We start from the raw sequence: 14068 nt of genomic DNA on the forward strand, positions 1-14068 counted from the left end.
GCCACCTTCCTAGGGAATTTGTCTTTGAGGGATTCTTAAAAGTAACCGGACAGATGAATAATCTCTCCTACATAAAAGAGGAAGAACTTGAATTTGCTCAGATATTTTCTTCTCCCTCTTGGTAAGAATTGATATGAGCACTTAAGGATATTTTACACCTTCTAAATGAAATTCTGTTTCCTGTGGTTATAAATGTGAGCAGCTGGAAGTCCTCTTATTTTCCCCTGGTTGGCAAGGGCAGCAGCCTTTGCCTCCTGCATCCAGGAAGGGATGCTGACCCCACCTTGGAAAGGGCCAAAGCCAGCCCAAATCAAAGAGAAGCAGAGACTTTTTACGTACTTGGCAAGTGCTGGCAGGGGGCAGGGGCAGGGCTGGCAGAACGTGGGCACTCCTCTGACAACGTCACCGATGAAGCCGTCTGGACATTGCTCGCAGTGCTGTCCTGTTGTGTTTCGCTGGCAGTCCTTCAGTGGAAAGAGAGAGAGTGGTGAAAGTTAAACAGAGGTGCTGTCTAATTCAAAAGGCAACCATTTAGCTGAAGACCCAGCCAAGCAGAACAGGGGCTGATGCCAGACCCTGACCCTTCAAGGCACTGACAGATGAAGCCAAACCAGCTAGCACCGCTACAAATAAAAATGCTATAAATGATTACACAGGCCAGCCAGCAAGTGTTGGCAAGGTGTGGGACAGGACAAAACAGACACATGTGCCTGCCGGGTGCTCGAGCAGAAGCAGCACTGCCTGTCATCAGAGGTGTCAGGGGTATTCAGGTGTAGCCGGCAGCCCTGTTTTGAGTTGCATGTGCCAGTAGGAAAAAAATCCACTTTACTGACACCAAAACAAAATGGAAAATATCTGCTGGTAAATACTATCTAGATTTCAGTCTAGATACAGGTTTTAGCGAGGCTGCTTCTTGGACTTGATGACTGGAAAAGAGCATCAGGGGAATCTGCCTGCAAATGGTGGCTAATACACCAGTGGCTCTGATGTTTTTCTCCTGGGATGAAAAAAGTGTTACAGCATGAAGGAATGTGTTATCACTACACCTTGTTCTCAGCCTTAAAGGAGGTGCACTTAATGGAGGGAAGGAGCAGGAGTCTTCTATAAGTGGCCTTTCTATAAAATACAGAGCAACTGTGCAAAATGTCACTCACTTTATAAGCAAGTTTAATCTCCATGGTTTGATGTTTGTGAGAAAATATGCTTCCTCATGCAGAGGCAAATTGGCCACCAGCTGATATTGTTTGGGCTCCATGGAAGTAAATCATGCTGTGGTAATTCATACAAAATATTTGTCCAAAATATTTCATGATGCTAGGTACAAAATTGTGCCTCTCAGATAGATAACATTTTCAATCACACAAAAATGTCAAGGTTTGCTGTAGATAGATAATTCTAAGTAGAATTTATAAGTCCTGCAAGCTTAAGTAAGCATTGTTATATCTCTTGGTTTACAAATGGACACACTTAGATACCATAGGTTATGCGGGCTTTCCCCTAGGCCCATGGCAAGGCGGTGGGTGACCGGTGCAGAGTGCACGAACAGTGCTCCTGCACGCTGCAGGACTCTTGCGGACTCCTGTCCCCCTTTCCACTTCAGCAAAATATCCAGAAGTTGCCATCAAAAAAACACAACCCTCCAAATTCTAGCTGTCTCAACGAATTACTTTAAAAGAGTAGGAAGGTTGCAGAAGTGCTTTTCTTTCTTGCAACTGTGCAATTAATTTTGCAGTGTCCCTGAATCAGAACTCTCCAATTACGCCACTTTGTACCGATACCGTACAGATGCAAAGAGCTGTGCAAGGCTTGAGGCAGCAAGGAGTCAGCTCCATGGCAGAAATATGTGGAGAACTACTCTGTCAGTGCATATTTGCTGTGGTTTTGGGCTAGCGTGCTTGATTCTTTCCTCTTCTGACCTACAAACAGTGGATCATGGAAACTGCAGACAGATGGATATGATTTCAACCCCTGGTAAGGTGACAGTCTCTATAATAAAGAAGATCTCTGAGTACATGACTAAAATATCATCTGAGTCAGGAACTCCTTCTTCACTAACCTGCTGTATAATGGTGCAAATAAGCAAGTGTATGAAGGGGAACCAGAGGACATAACATACCTGGACTTTCAAAAAAGCCAACTAAGTCGTGAGGGGACTTGAAGAAAGTTTATTCTACGAACTGAAAGCTGATAAAGGCTAGGAAGTAATGGGTAGGATGTTAACGGTCACTTTTCAGAGTGGGGAAGAGTCACTATTTGGATCACCTAGGCCTTGGTGCTGAGACCAGTTTTGTTCAGTATTCACCAGTGTCTTACAAACAGAGACCAAAAATGCTAGGGCTGCTCAGCTGGGAGAGAAAGGCTGACAGGAGGATGTGTTTGGGTTATGTAAAATCACAAAGTTAATAAACAAGCTGAACGCAGGACAACAGTTCACCCAAATCCTGCAATACAAGAGCTGAGGGACACTGAATTGAAAAGGTACTTCTCTGCACGGAAGGTAAGAAACTTCTGTAACCTGTTGCCAGGAGGCGACAGTATTTGCAAGGGCAAAAAGGGGTTTGCTAGAGAAATTAATGGGCCACAGATTCATAAAGGATTTGAAAAGGATTCAGGAGATGGATGCTGGTGGAGTACAAAGCAGAGACTTCAGAAGTGGGCCAGGATAGGTGCCCTCCCCAAACATCATCTCCTGTCGCCGCTGCTGGAGACCCTAAAAATGGGCTGGAAAGACCTTCGGTTGGGTCCTGCAGGGGACCTCTTGTGCTATGTTCAGAGCTGGCACAGGTGCTAGGAAATGGCCACGGTACCCCAGGTTATTCTCCAGTAGTCATTTAATCCCATCCCAGAAGTCACTGTGCTGTCAGCAGCTGGCAGTCCCTGGAATAAAAGGGAAAAGCTGGGTGTGGGATTTCAGGAGCGCTCGCAGCAGGAGGGCGATCCCCAGGACGGGGCAAGGGGTGCCTTTGCCTCTCCGTGGTTGCAGCTTCGTCAGCAGTGCCAGCCTGGGGATGGGTCAGCTTAGTTTACCGATTTTTCATCTGAGCCAGTCCCTACAGATTTGAAACTCTCTTTCTACTCCAACTGTGGTGTGTTCTTTGAAGAAAAGAGTATGAGAAGAGAGGAATGCCATTAGGGAAGATGTTTAATGAAAACAGAAAGTCAAGTTTCATTTGCACAGGCATTGCTAAATGAGTTTTGTATCCGACTATTGTAACTTTGATTTACTGGCAGAATTTTGTCCTGGCAACATTGATGTTTTGTATTTTTTTTTTCCTAAGTCTGTCCAGATATTGTCAATCTGTGTTGAAATCAGTAAAAGGACACTCACCCTTGTGAAAACACATCTGATTTTTTTTAGCCAATATTCCTCATTTGAATCCCATTAAAGCCCCCAGTTAGGACTCATTAATTTAATTCATATCCCTTTTGATCCTAGAAGACTTTGCTTATGTTGCTGCATTTTTTATAGTCATACAGAAACTATTGCACAGCAATTATTTATTTCTATAAAGCTGTAATTTGGCCAAAGAACTCTACAGCAGATAGAATATGATAAGGAAAGGAAAAAAGTCAATTTCTTTTTCCAGGGATCATTAAATATATTAAACACCAATAGTTATAGAGCTAAAGGTGGTTTTTCATAGTAATATTTGCTGTAAAGAAGAGAGTATTTAGTATACAGAAAACCAGAAGATTATTTTAACTAAAAGGCTCTAAAATGCAGAAAGCTTGACTAGGAGGAAGAGGAGGAGGAAAGAAACTTGGTGAGAGCAGAGAAGCTGGGAGCAAATGAGGGCAGAGTGGCAGGCGGCTGCTGGGGAGATGTCCAGATCTTGCACTTGTCTCTTGCAAGAGTGCCCTAACTGCGAGTCACACGGTGTGAGCCAGAAGGCAGTGGAAGGCTAATATAGTTTTAAAAATAGTTTGCATTTGTCATTATTCAATGAAAAGGTGATTTTACTGTACCACAAGAGAGAGATGAGAGCGTGGGCACTGAGCGCTCAAAGAGAAAGAGCAATCCTGTATCTGAAGTGCTGGCGGAGGCCTCAGGTGGGCTGCATTCAGTTGTAGCCTTCATCAGGCTTTTCAGTTTTGCTCTGAGCAATTCACCTCTCTTGTCCTCAGCTCTCCAAACAACACATGGGTATTATCAGAATAAATCCATTATTGGTTTCCAAAGCTCAGATACTATTGTGATGAACAGAGCAGGGCAGCAGGGGAGCTGATGTTGCTCCTTAAATCTGCAGTGTTTTTCATCTTCTAAACCGAAGGGAAGTGCTAAAAGGCCCTTTTACCCCAAAGACCCAGTTAGCTGAGTGCTTGAGGCACTTCTGTAGTTTTTCTCTGCTTAGCGATTATGTAAAAGTGTCTTTATCTTATTTAACAAGTCAGAACTCCTGCGGGTATTTAGAATCATATTTTTACAGTGACAAAAACCGTGTCCTTATATTTAATGTTCCATTAGCTTGCATCTCTGCAAAAGACTGCAAGAAGCCTGTGAGACATCTCTGAAGGCAGGGAGGACACCCTCCCTGCAGCTCATGCATGATTCTCAGCGCTGGGTGGCACTGGCTTGTTCGTTTGAGGCAAGTATTTTGATTCTAAACGGATCACTTTTGACAGAGAAATAATGATGAGGAAAAAAATGGAATTCCATTTATGGCAATTTTTGTGAAATTGGATTTTAAAGAAGTGTTTTGCTTTGAGAGTTGCAAGGGCTACTCTTGGTCCCAGTATTCATACATGCTTTAGAATGAAAGGCATCATTTATGGTTGATGTTATAAATCAGACTATGCGTGGGATAGCTCACGGCCTTCCCTGTCTCAGTGGTTCGTTCAAATGTACTCACAAAATTGTAGAAATATGTTTACTGATATTGCTGTCTACTTTTTCAAATAAAGAAACTCAGGATATAGTTTTTGATTTGGTTTCCTTTGAAAAACAAGGAAGTAAAAATCTTTAGAAAATATGCCGTGATATGTGTCTTAGGACATCAAACACTGAAGCTAGCAGAAAATTGCTTCCTGTCTTTCTACAGAACAGAGTGAGACATGGTAAAGGTCATGAAAACAGATACAAGGATGCAGTTAAAAGTATTGCAACTAGGCGTTATAATACTCTACTTTTGGTAAACTATGTTTTAAGTTACAGTAAGTGAAAATTCTAAGCTAAATTATTTCCATATGCCCATGTTACTACAACCTTTATTTTCATAAAGCAAAAGTCAAGGCAGAGGTGTCCCTTCTTCATGGACACTTCAGCTTCAGAGGAAGTAATCCAATATAATAGCAGCCTGGCTTCTAAAAGCTTCTATACGAGGATACAGCATATAATCATTCATCCATAGGTACACCAGCAGCAGCTTGTCAGATGACAGAGTGGCTGGAGTGTATTTTCCTGTTAGCCTTAGCTGGTCCTACTAGTCTGCTCTCACTCAGTACCATCAAGCAGGGTGAGCATTTCTACCTGGCCCTTATGGTAACTATCTATACTTTACACACATGAAAAGTACATGAAAAGGTGCTATGGGGGGATACTTGGGAATGGTTGTCAGCACTGAGCTCCTGCACTCATCTGCTTGGAAAGTAAAGCTGGAACCGCTGCTCCGAGACCACAGAGCACTTTGAGTGATGCGGCTCTGCTCAGTATATATGCTTGTGCACAAATAATAACGAAAAGTTTGTTGATTCTCTTCAGGCAATGGTACTAGGACAAGTTTCCCAGCAAAAAACCAAACATGCTTTTCTGTAAATGAATGTAACTGAAAATCTAAGAGGTGGGAATCTGCCCCACCTTAATTTAGGAACCTGAACTTAAGAGAGAACAGCTCATTCTAATGGTCTTCAAAGGCACCAGCTTCATTAAATGTGCCATTTAGGCAGTTATTTTAGGGAGATTATTTCATTGGATGGCTAACATGTAGCACAATTTAGGCAGGCTGGACCTCCTCCTTAGGAAACGAAGATAGCAGACTGGTTTTCTGTCTGCCCTCTGGAGTTAAGGAGAAAGACAGGACAGGCCACAGAGTGGTGAGAAGACCTGTGCTAGGCACCTAATCCTGAATGGTATGGGGATTCTCCAGGGCAAAAAAGTTAATACCCAGCCCTGCTTCTAGTGAAGTTAGTACAACAAAAAACAAACACAAAAAATCCTAAGGTCTGAAATATTGTGTGTGAAATCTGGAAGTGTCCTCAGACCCTGGTTAGGAATTCTGAATATTACTTTGGAGCTGAAACCAGTCTTTCTTACAATATAGAAGGAACTGGTTTTTTTTCCCCTTATTTCTTGTTCTTCTGAGAGATAGTCTTGTAACAATTGTTAATGCAGAAAGATTGCACAAGAGTAAATTATATAGGTAAAGAGATGCAAGTGGTTTACATTGCTGTGCAGTCTGTCTGTATTTATCGCTGGGCCAGTAGAGATTGGCTTGAGGTATTATATCTGGATGTAGATTTAGACTTCCTCAAGTCTGGGGGATGTCCTCATATTTGAGGTTACAGAACTGCAGAGTGTTGCCCATGCCAGTGTGACAGAACTTATTGCTGTCCCAAAAGAATAGTGGTAAAAAAAGTACATCAGCATAGTGACTTGAAAGCCAGGAGATTTACATGTTTTAACTATTTCTTCTTTGAAGTTTATGATTTCAAGTCTTCTCTCTCCAGCCACTGTGGATGAGATGCAGTATTAGTTTTCAGAATTTCTTATGGAAGAAGGAGATGAGGTACTAAAAAGAAACACTAACTACTGTGCAACTTTTACTAAAGACAGCTGTCAACCTAAAATAATGATAATAGCAACAAAACTCAGTTCCTGATCTAGTTTGGGTCAACATATCCCTTCTACGTCAAAGTTTTGGTTTGTAGAACTTGTCCTGTATTAATGAGTGAAGTGGGAGTTGAAGTCTTGCCAAAACCAACCGGATCTCTACTTTCCCAGTCTTAGCTTACTGTGGGAAATGGGGCTGAGCAGGCGTGAGAGCAATGGCAGCCCTTCCTCTCAGTCTTGGCCTGACTTCCTACATGCCTCTTGTACAGGCTGCACAGGGAATGGAAACGAAGTGGTTGCATGTTGGGGTCACTGTTGCAAGTTTTTGGTAGTAGAATAGTTAGGACAACAACTACTAAATTAAAACATAACTAAAAGGGAGGGAAATACCTACATCTGACAGGCACTGAGACTATTAACACTAGTGCTTTTGATAGCTACTGCATATCAAAACACTCTGGAGAAGAGAAGGGCTGCATTTCAGCACCGGACTGTTGTAGTTCTGGTTGGCTTTCCAAACATGTATCACCAAGGTCACTACAGATAGATGTAGTCCATCTTTGTAGAGAGAAACGGTGAGCTGTAAGCTGCAAGGTTCTTTGTGAAGCCAGAAGTACCTAATAAGCTGGAGAGTTTTGCTAGCTCCCTGCTGCTTTTTGCTCATGCTTGATGGATGGTTGTAGATCCACTGGCGATTCTCCAGACCTGCCTTGGCAATCATGTGGAACATATTATCCTCTCGGGCAGAACTGCCAAATCCGTTCGAACCTTTCCACTCAGCTGTAAACCCAAACACTTAAACACAAATCACTTACACGACAATGTGTTCTATTGTAAAAAATTCCATAAAAGGCTAGAAAGGATACCAGCGAATTTATCCTCTCCACCGTTATGATCCTTTGGTTTTTCTTGTTCCAAAAAGGTCATCTTTCTTTCTTTCTTTCTTTCTTTCTTTCTTTCTTTCTTTCTTTCTTTCTTTCTTTCTTTCTTTCTTTCTTTCTTTCTTTCTTTCTTTCTTTCTTTCTTTCTTCCTTTCTTTCTTTCTTTCTTTCTTTCTTTCTTTCTTTCTTTCTTTCTTTCTTTCTTTCTTTCTTTCCTTTTGAGTAATCTTTGGATGCCTTATATACATACTGGTCAAATATATGGGACTGGAATGATAACAAAGCACTCTAGAGATTTTTAGGTAGACACCAACAAATTTACCCTTTACCTTCTGCTATAGTGTTCTCTCCAGACTTACTCTTCTGCTCTATGCATTTTCATGCATTTATGAAGATCTAACCTCCATTAATAGTAGAAACCTCAGAAAGGACACTGATAACTCAGTCCAACAAAAATTTTGTCTGGATATCCAGCTTTGTAATTTTTAAATCCTTTCAACCTTCCAATCCATTTTACTGTTTGTCTGGAGTCATTGCCATAGTACATTGCAGTCACCTCAAGCGATTTCCCTCCTTAGTGCATGCAATCAAATTTTTTAGTATGGTAAAGCCCTGCCCATTATCTTACTTGCGTATGGTATGAGAGCTCATTGCTTTAGACAAACTGTTTCACCTCCATATACCGCTCATTTTGGAGTTGACCATCACGGCCACTGTGACATTCTGCTCAGCTGCCAAGTCATTTGAAACCCACTCCTGTGTCTGAATTTTCAAATGTTGAACCTTCAATGGAGGCACTCTAAAGAAATAGCTCAGCTGTGGGTTGCTGGTGGAGTAAAGTCTGGGGATGGTGAAGGAAGCAAAACATTCCCTTCATAACTTCATATCATATTAGCAGCAAAACCCAATTGCTTGGGCTTTATGCAAGAGACATGCACAACACTCTGTCTGCGGACTGCCACTTGCAGCTGTTACAGTTTCACCCAGTTAACATTACATATATGCATGTTTCCAAAATCAAAAGCTAGAGGGTCCTACAAGTGACTTCCTCTTCTTCTCTTAGCTAGGATTGAGAATGTTAAAAGTCCAAAGTCTAAAATCAGTACAAAGAATTGGTGTTTCTTCCTCTACTAGTCTTACATGTGTCACCAGATAATGTATTTGAAGTGAAACATTATTTGACATCTGTATTGTATTATATCGTAAATGGAGTTATATTGTGCTGGCTGCTCTTCTTCTAAGACTTGTGTGATTTTCTATATTAAAAAAATGGACTGAGTGGCTCTTCAGTTTTAATCACAGGACAATGTGATTGATTTCTGCACCAGTTTTATGTGGACATCTATGCAAGAAAGGCTCTGTCTACAATAATTTCTTCTGTCTGGTTACCTAATGAGATTGTTGATTCATTGGTTGTGTCATTCAATAATCTTTTAACGACTTGTGGATTTGATTAACATTCTGTGAATAAGCTGAGAGAAATTTTGAAACAGAACCCTAAGATAGATACTTATGTCAGCAGAAATTAAGGATGTGAGTACTTTACCCTAAGGCATCATTAATAGGGGTTTAATTTTATTTGATTTCAAATTCAGGGCAGAGGCCAATGAAAATTTCATTAATTTGTATGCTGCGGGAACTACATTCACCAAATTGATTTGGAGGATTTGCATAATATGATGGTCTTAGAGCATTGTATGGAGTCTGACCCTTATATTTCATCCCTTTTGAAGCAGAGTACTTTTTCATTTTCATACTGCCTTGTTCATTTATTCAGTTCTTATAGCTTAGTTATTACTTAAACTACAAAAAATAATTATCTACCAACTGAACACAGTGTTATTATTACTTTCATGTTGTCTTCCGTCATTGTTAGCAGAGTTAACTTTAAAAAATGATGGGTTTTTTTCATGTTTAAATCATTCCATTGTGTGAATAAACATGTAAACATAGAAACTTTTAATTGTGGGGAACATCACTTCTTCTAAAGAAAGATCTTCTGCTAAGGACATTCTGTAACATCTATGATTCATGATTAGTGTAACGTGTGGTGCCAGTGGAGAGTCCATAAGTGATAAAATTTTAGCACACTGCTGCATCTCAAAAGCAGGGAGAAAGCAGGTTTATAATGATAGAAACAGAGGATGACAACTATAATAATATGGGATAAATACAGAATCTCTCTCTTTTTTTTTTAAACAGCCTATTAAAAACTAACTGAATGCAGAAAGTCTTATGTCTTAGTGTCAGGTGTGGTGGTTACCACTGTAAGAATTATTGGAGTAATTTGCCTAAAAATTTGAGGGCAGAGAAAATAGTGAGCTCTCGCTGCCATGTGGTCCTAGCTCTTCACAGAAACTCCCAGCCATATAGGTACCTACTCGTTTCTGCCCCAGCCTCAGCCGCAGAGGGCTTTGGCCAGATCCATTCCTGTGCTTCTCCAGAATGGTCCTTAGGGAAAGCTGCTTTGTCCACTGATTCTAATACAAATCACATTATCAACCACTGAGTCTCCTTTTCCCAAATTTCTTGCATTCATTCACTTAACATGCTTCTTCCTGCTGTAATTCAAGTTACATCTTTCTTTCTCTAAGCTTTTCTTCTCCCGGGCTTTCTTGGTCATATTTTGCAGTTTACCAATTTCATCAGTCTTCTGATCTTCCCTGGAAATTTCTGAATCCTCAGGAAAGCCCTGTTATTGCAATCCCCATGGGCATCTCTGGTTCTGTTTTATGGTATCAAACCTTCAAAACCTCTTTTCATTCTTCTCTTTCCTTGCACCACACTCTTTCCCTCTCTCTTTCACTCTTATTTCACTTAAGCCTTTTTCCTGTTCCTCTTTATTCAGAAGTAAATGGCCTGAGCTTAATGGCTTATTAAATCATTCAGATAAGCCATCAAATGGCTTATTTGAACTCAAGCAGTAAACTGGGGTTCAGCTCTTAGTTTTGTTCTTTACTACCTGATCGGTTCTGAGAGTTTAGTATCCCAGAGAAATGCCAGTCAGGAATACACATACACTTTCAGATTATTTCCTGCTGATACAGTAACTTTGGTTTTGTTTGTTTTTTTTCCCCAACCCTTGACATCGGCCTTATTTTTGTAGCAGGTCGGAAACAATCTTCTGTTGTGTTTGTAAACTGAGGATCTAATCACTTCCCTACCTCATATATTCTACTCCAGAAACTGGTCACCAGAGTAATCAGAAGCAGACATTTGTCAAGCTCTCTCTCTTGTTCTCAAGTCTTCCATCGGAAGTTTCCTCTTGTCATCATTGTTACCTGACACTAAGGGGACAATGATCCCATGAGCAAAAGCCATGTGCACGTGAAAGAGAATAGCTGGGAATGCCTGGCAGTGTAAAACAACTTTAAAAAATTGAATATTAAAACACTAAGCCAATACGTGTTCTGCAGAAACCAGCCAGTCCTAAGCACACTACAGTGGCCAAGCCATAATAATTGTCAACTGCACTGTCTTCCTCCCATGGGAATAAAAATGGTAGGAAATATGCCATGGAGCATGCCTCTATGTATTTGTATAACTGAAAACTTGATAGAGGCTGTAACGATGCAAAGTATGTGAATATTATCAGGCCATTTTATGAAGAGACAAACTGAGGGCAAAGGTTTATGACTTGTCAAAAGTAACACATGGCAGAGCAAAGAGCTCTGGGCTCTGCTCCTGCTTTACAAGCCTATAAAGAGTACACTGGTGGCTAGCTCTTGCTATGTGGTTTAGATACATTGCACTATTAACTTCCATCCTTTTCTTAGTGTATTACTGCTCTGATTGCCCACTAGTAATCAGGATAAGTTTTACAGGACTAATTTTTGCTCTGGAGGTACAAGTGATCAACTACTAATACTAACTCACAGCTTTCTGTATGAGTTGATACTGAGTGAGACCGAACAGACAGGAAATTGTAATATTACCTCAGAGTTCAACACGCTCTTCCCTTGGTGTATTATTTCAACCCCCTTATGTTGTTCCTTCACAGCAGGAGGCTGCCATGCAGCAGAATTACTATGGGTAACACATGTATATACACTCACAGGGGTCACTCACCATTGTAAATTGTTTATATGATATACAGCAGTGTATTCATAAAGGAGAGAATGAAACGTGTTTGAATTTATACATTTTTCTCTGGGGGTGTACAAAACTCTTTCCATAATTCTGATGGACTAAAAATTTTCCCTAGCATACTGAGTCTCACAAATACTGCATGCAGGAAGTGTTTTGAATCTGCAGAGATAATTTAAGTAAGTGAGAATGAAATTTGGCCAGGATAATCTTATTAATGTATTGATCTTAGCCCTACTTATGATCGCCCTTCAGCAAAAAGCTCCTGTGGTACAGACACTGCTTTTGCAGTGTATTGAAATTGAGCATTGGTGTTAATAGAAGAGTCAGACCATGGTTTCCTGGGTTTGCCTGGGAAATATTTCCTTCCTATGAAGCCTCATGCAAGAGTGAAAGAAAGTGAAAGGGTTCATGTTATCATTAAAAAAACCCCAAGGTACTGTTATTCAGTGAGGGACCAGCAGAGAAGACAGAAATTCCTTACCACACAGATTCCAGATCCATCAAGGCATCTGTTTGCATTACCATTACAGTTGCAAGGAGAGCATTTTCCTGAGCTGGTACGGTAAAATCCTTCTTGGCATCCCTGCAATGAAAAAATAAAAAGAAAGCATTTCCTATGCATATGTATTTGGAGAGATAGGTTTGGCTGAGAGACAGGGGAAAGCAGGAATTACAACCGCCAGGTCTCCCCAGAGCACACTGCACAACCCCATCATAGCAGACCACACACACGCTGCTGAACTCGAGTCTGTTCTTTCACTCCCTGCCCTGGTGCTTGCTTTTTTGCCTTACAATATTTAAGCTGTCAGCATTCCTGCCTGTGTCCTGCCCCTGGCCAGGAGTGGGTGCCTGCCTGCAGGTGAGGAGCTGGCAGATTCTTACTGTGTTTTGTACTAGAGGATGATTTCACTAGAAATGATGATCCTTATTCAGTAAAGAAGGTGTATTTATAGGAAAGGAATATCTTTTTCTTGAAAAAGAAAAGCTTTAGAAAGTTTAGTTTACATCAAAGCTTTGATGAACCTGGAGGAGACAGAAACAGATCTACAAAGATCAGTGCCCTTCTGAATGACAGGGCTGGCTGCTGTGAGAGGCTACCAAAGCAGGGCTGGCTGGCTGTGAGGCTGGTGAGATGTGCCAGCGATAACCTGTTGTCATTCCGGGAAGTAATCAGTCCCTGGGAGATGCAACACTTCTTCAATCATTCTTCATGTGACATAATAAATAAATGGGGGGAGATTGCGTGAAAGGTAAAATTTTCTTGTTATTTCTTAAATGTGTGGCTGTGCCTGGTGTATATAATTTAGTACTTTTGATAACTTACCAAAGCTTACCGAAATTAAACAGAAGATTGTAAATATCTAAATCACCTTCTTTTAAATGCTAATTAGAGCAATAGTAGAAGGAATCAGAAACACAAAGCTATTAAGATGCCTCTTTAAGACTGGAAAATAAAAAGTAAATGAAAGAGGATAGCTTTCATTTGATATGTTATGTGTAAATTCTTGTTCTCCACTGATGAACGTCTACCTCATGATGCAAAGCTGGTGAGACATGCACAGGTTGACTTCAGGAGCAATCTCTGTTACTCAGGCAGCACCTGCTCACCCTGTGCAGTCTCCGTGTGTCACATGTATTATGTTCGATCCATGCAGACTCATGAATTTTTGGATCCTAAATCTCTTACCCTTGCCTAACTCCTGCAATGTTGTTGCAGAGCTGATGTGAAGGCCCTAGCACGTCATTTAGATCTCCAGAAATTAATTACCACACCCTGTTTCTGCTAGCATTTACAAACACTATCCCTGAGGTGGCTGTCAGAGCCTGAGATATGCCAGGCTCTCCTGGAATATTTTTTGTGGCTGCCTCTACAGCACTTTGTGTATTCTGTGGCTCTTGAGGTCACTTACTCTTGCAAAAAGTGGAAAAAAGTGGGAGGTTCAAGTGAATCAGAAGGGCATGATCTTACATAGCTTGCATTTGTACGAGGTATGAGGCTTCTTATTATATTGTACTGATCTAATTAGGATTAGATTTCCTTTGTATCTCCCTCTCCCTCATTTTCCTGAGTTGCTCTGAAATAAAGGATGGTTTGTTTTCTGCACTGGCCTAACCATTGCTTCTCACACCCACTGTAAGCTATGACATGAACAGGTCTGCAATATCGAATGCAGCACCGCTCAGTGATACCTCCACTAGCTGCAGAAACTAACCTGTGACTAATATTGCTAACTAGCCCTGCTGGTGACTGTGGCTAATTAACCCTGGCACAGTGCTATGGCTGTATTGCTTCTGGGACGTGAACCTGTACGTCTGCACGGTGCAATAGACA

The 14068-nt window shown here is 41.0% G+C and overlaps 1 protein-coding gene across 1 annotated transcript in view; it reads right to left on the minus strand.

The window, feature by feature from the left end:
* LAMA4 (laminin subunit alpha 4) overlaps nucleotides 1–14068 on the minus strand; it is a 115786-nt gene that overhangs the window by 77264 nt on the left and 24454 nt on the right. The window contains exons 2-3 of the mRNA XM_072855705.1: nucleotides 12218–12319; nucleotides 340–464 (exon numbers count right to left, since the gene is read on the minus strand). Coding sequence (XP_072711806.1) covers nucleotides 340–464; nucleotides 12218–12319 — 227 coding nt within the window. The remainder of the gene's footprint in view (nucleotides 1–339; nucleotides 465–12217; nucleotides 12320–14068) is intronic.

The sequence above is a fragment of the Ciconia boyciana genome, chromosome 3 (genome assembly GCF_034638445.1).
Source record: "Ciconia boyciana chromosome 3, ASM3463844v1, whole genome shotgun sequence".
Classification (NCBI taxonomy): Eukaryota; Metazoa; Chordata; class Aves; order Ciconiiformes; family Ciconiidae; genus Ciconia; species Ciconia boyciana.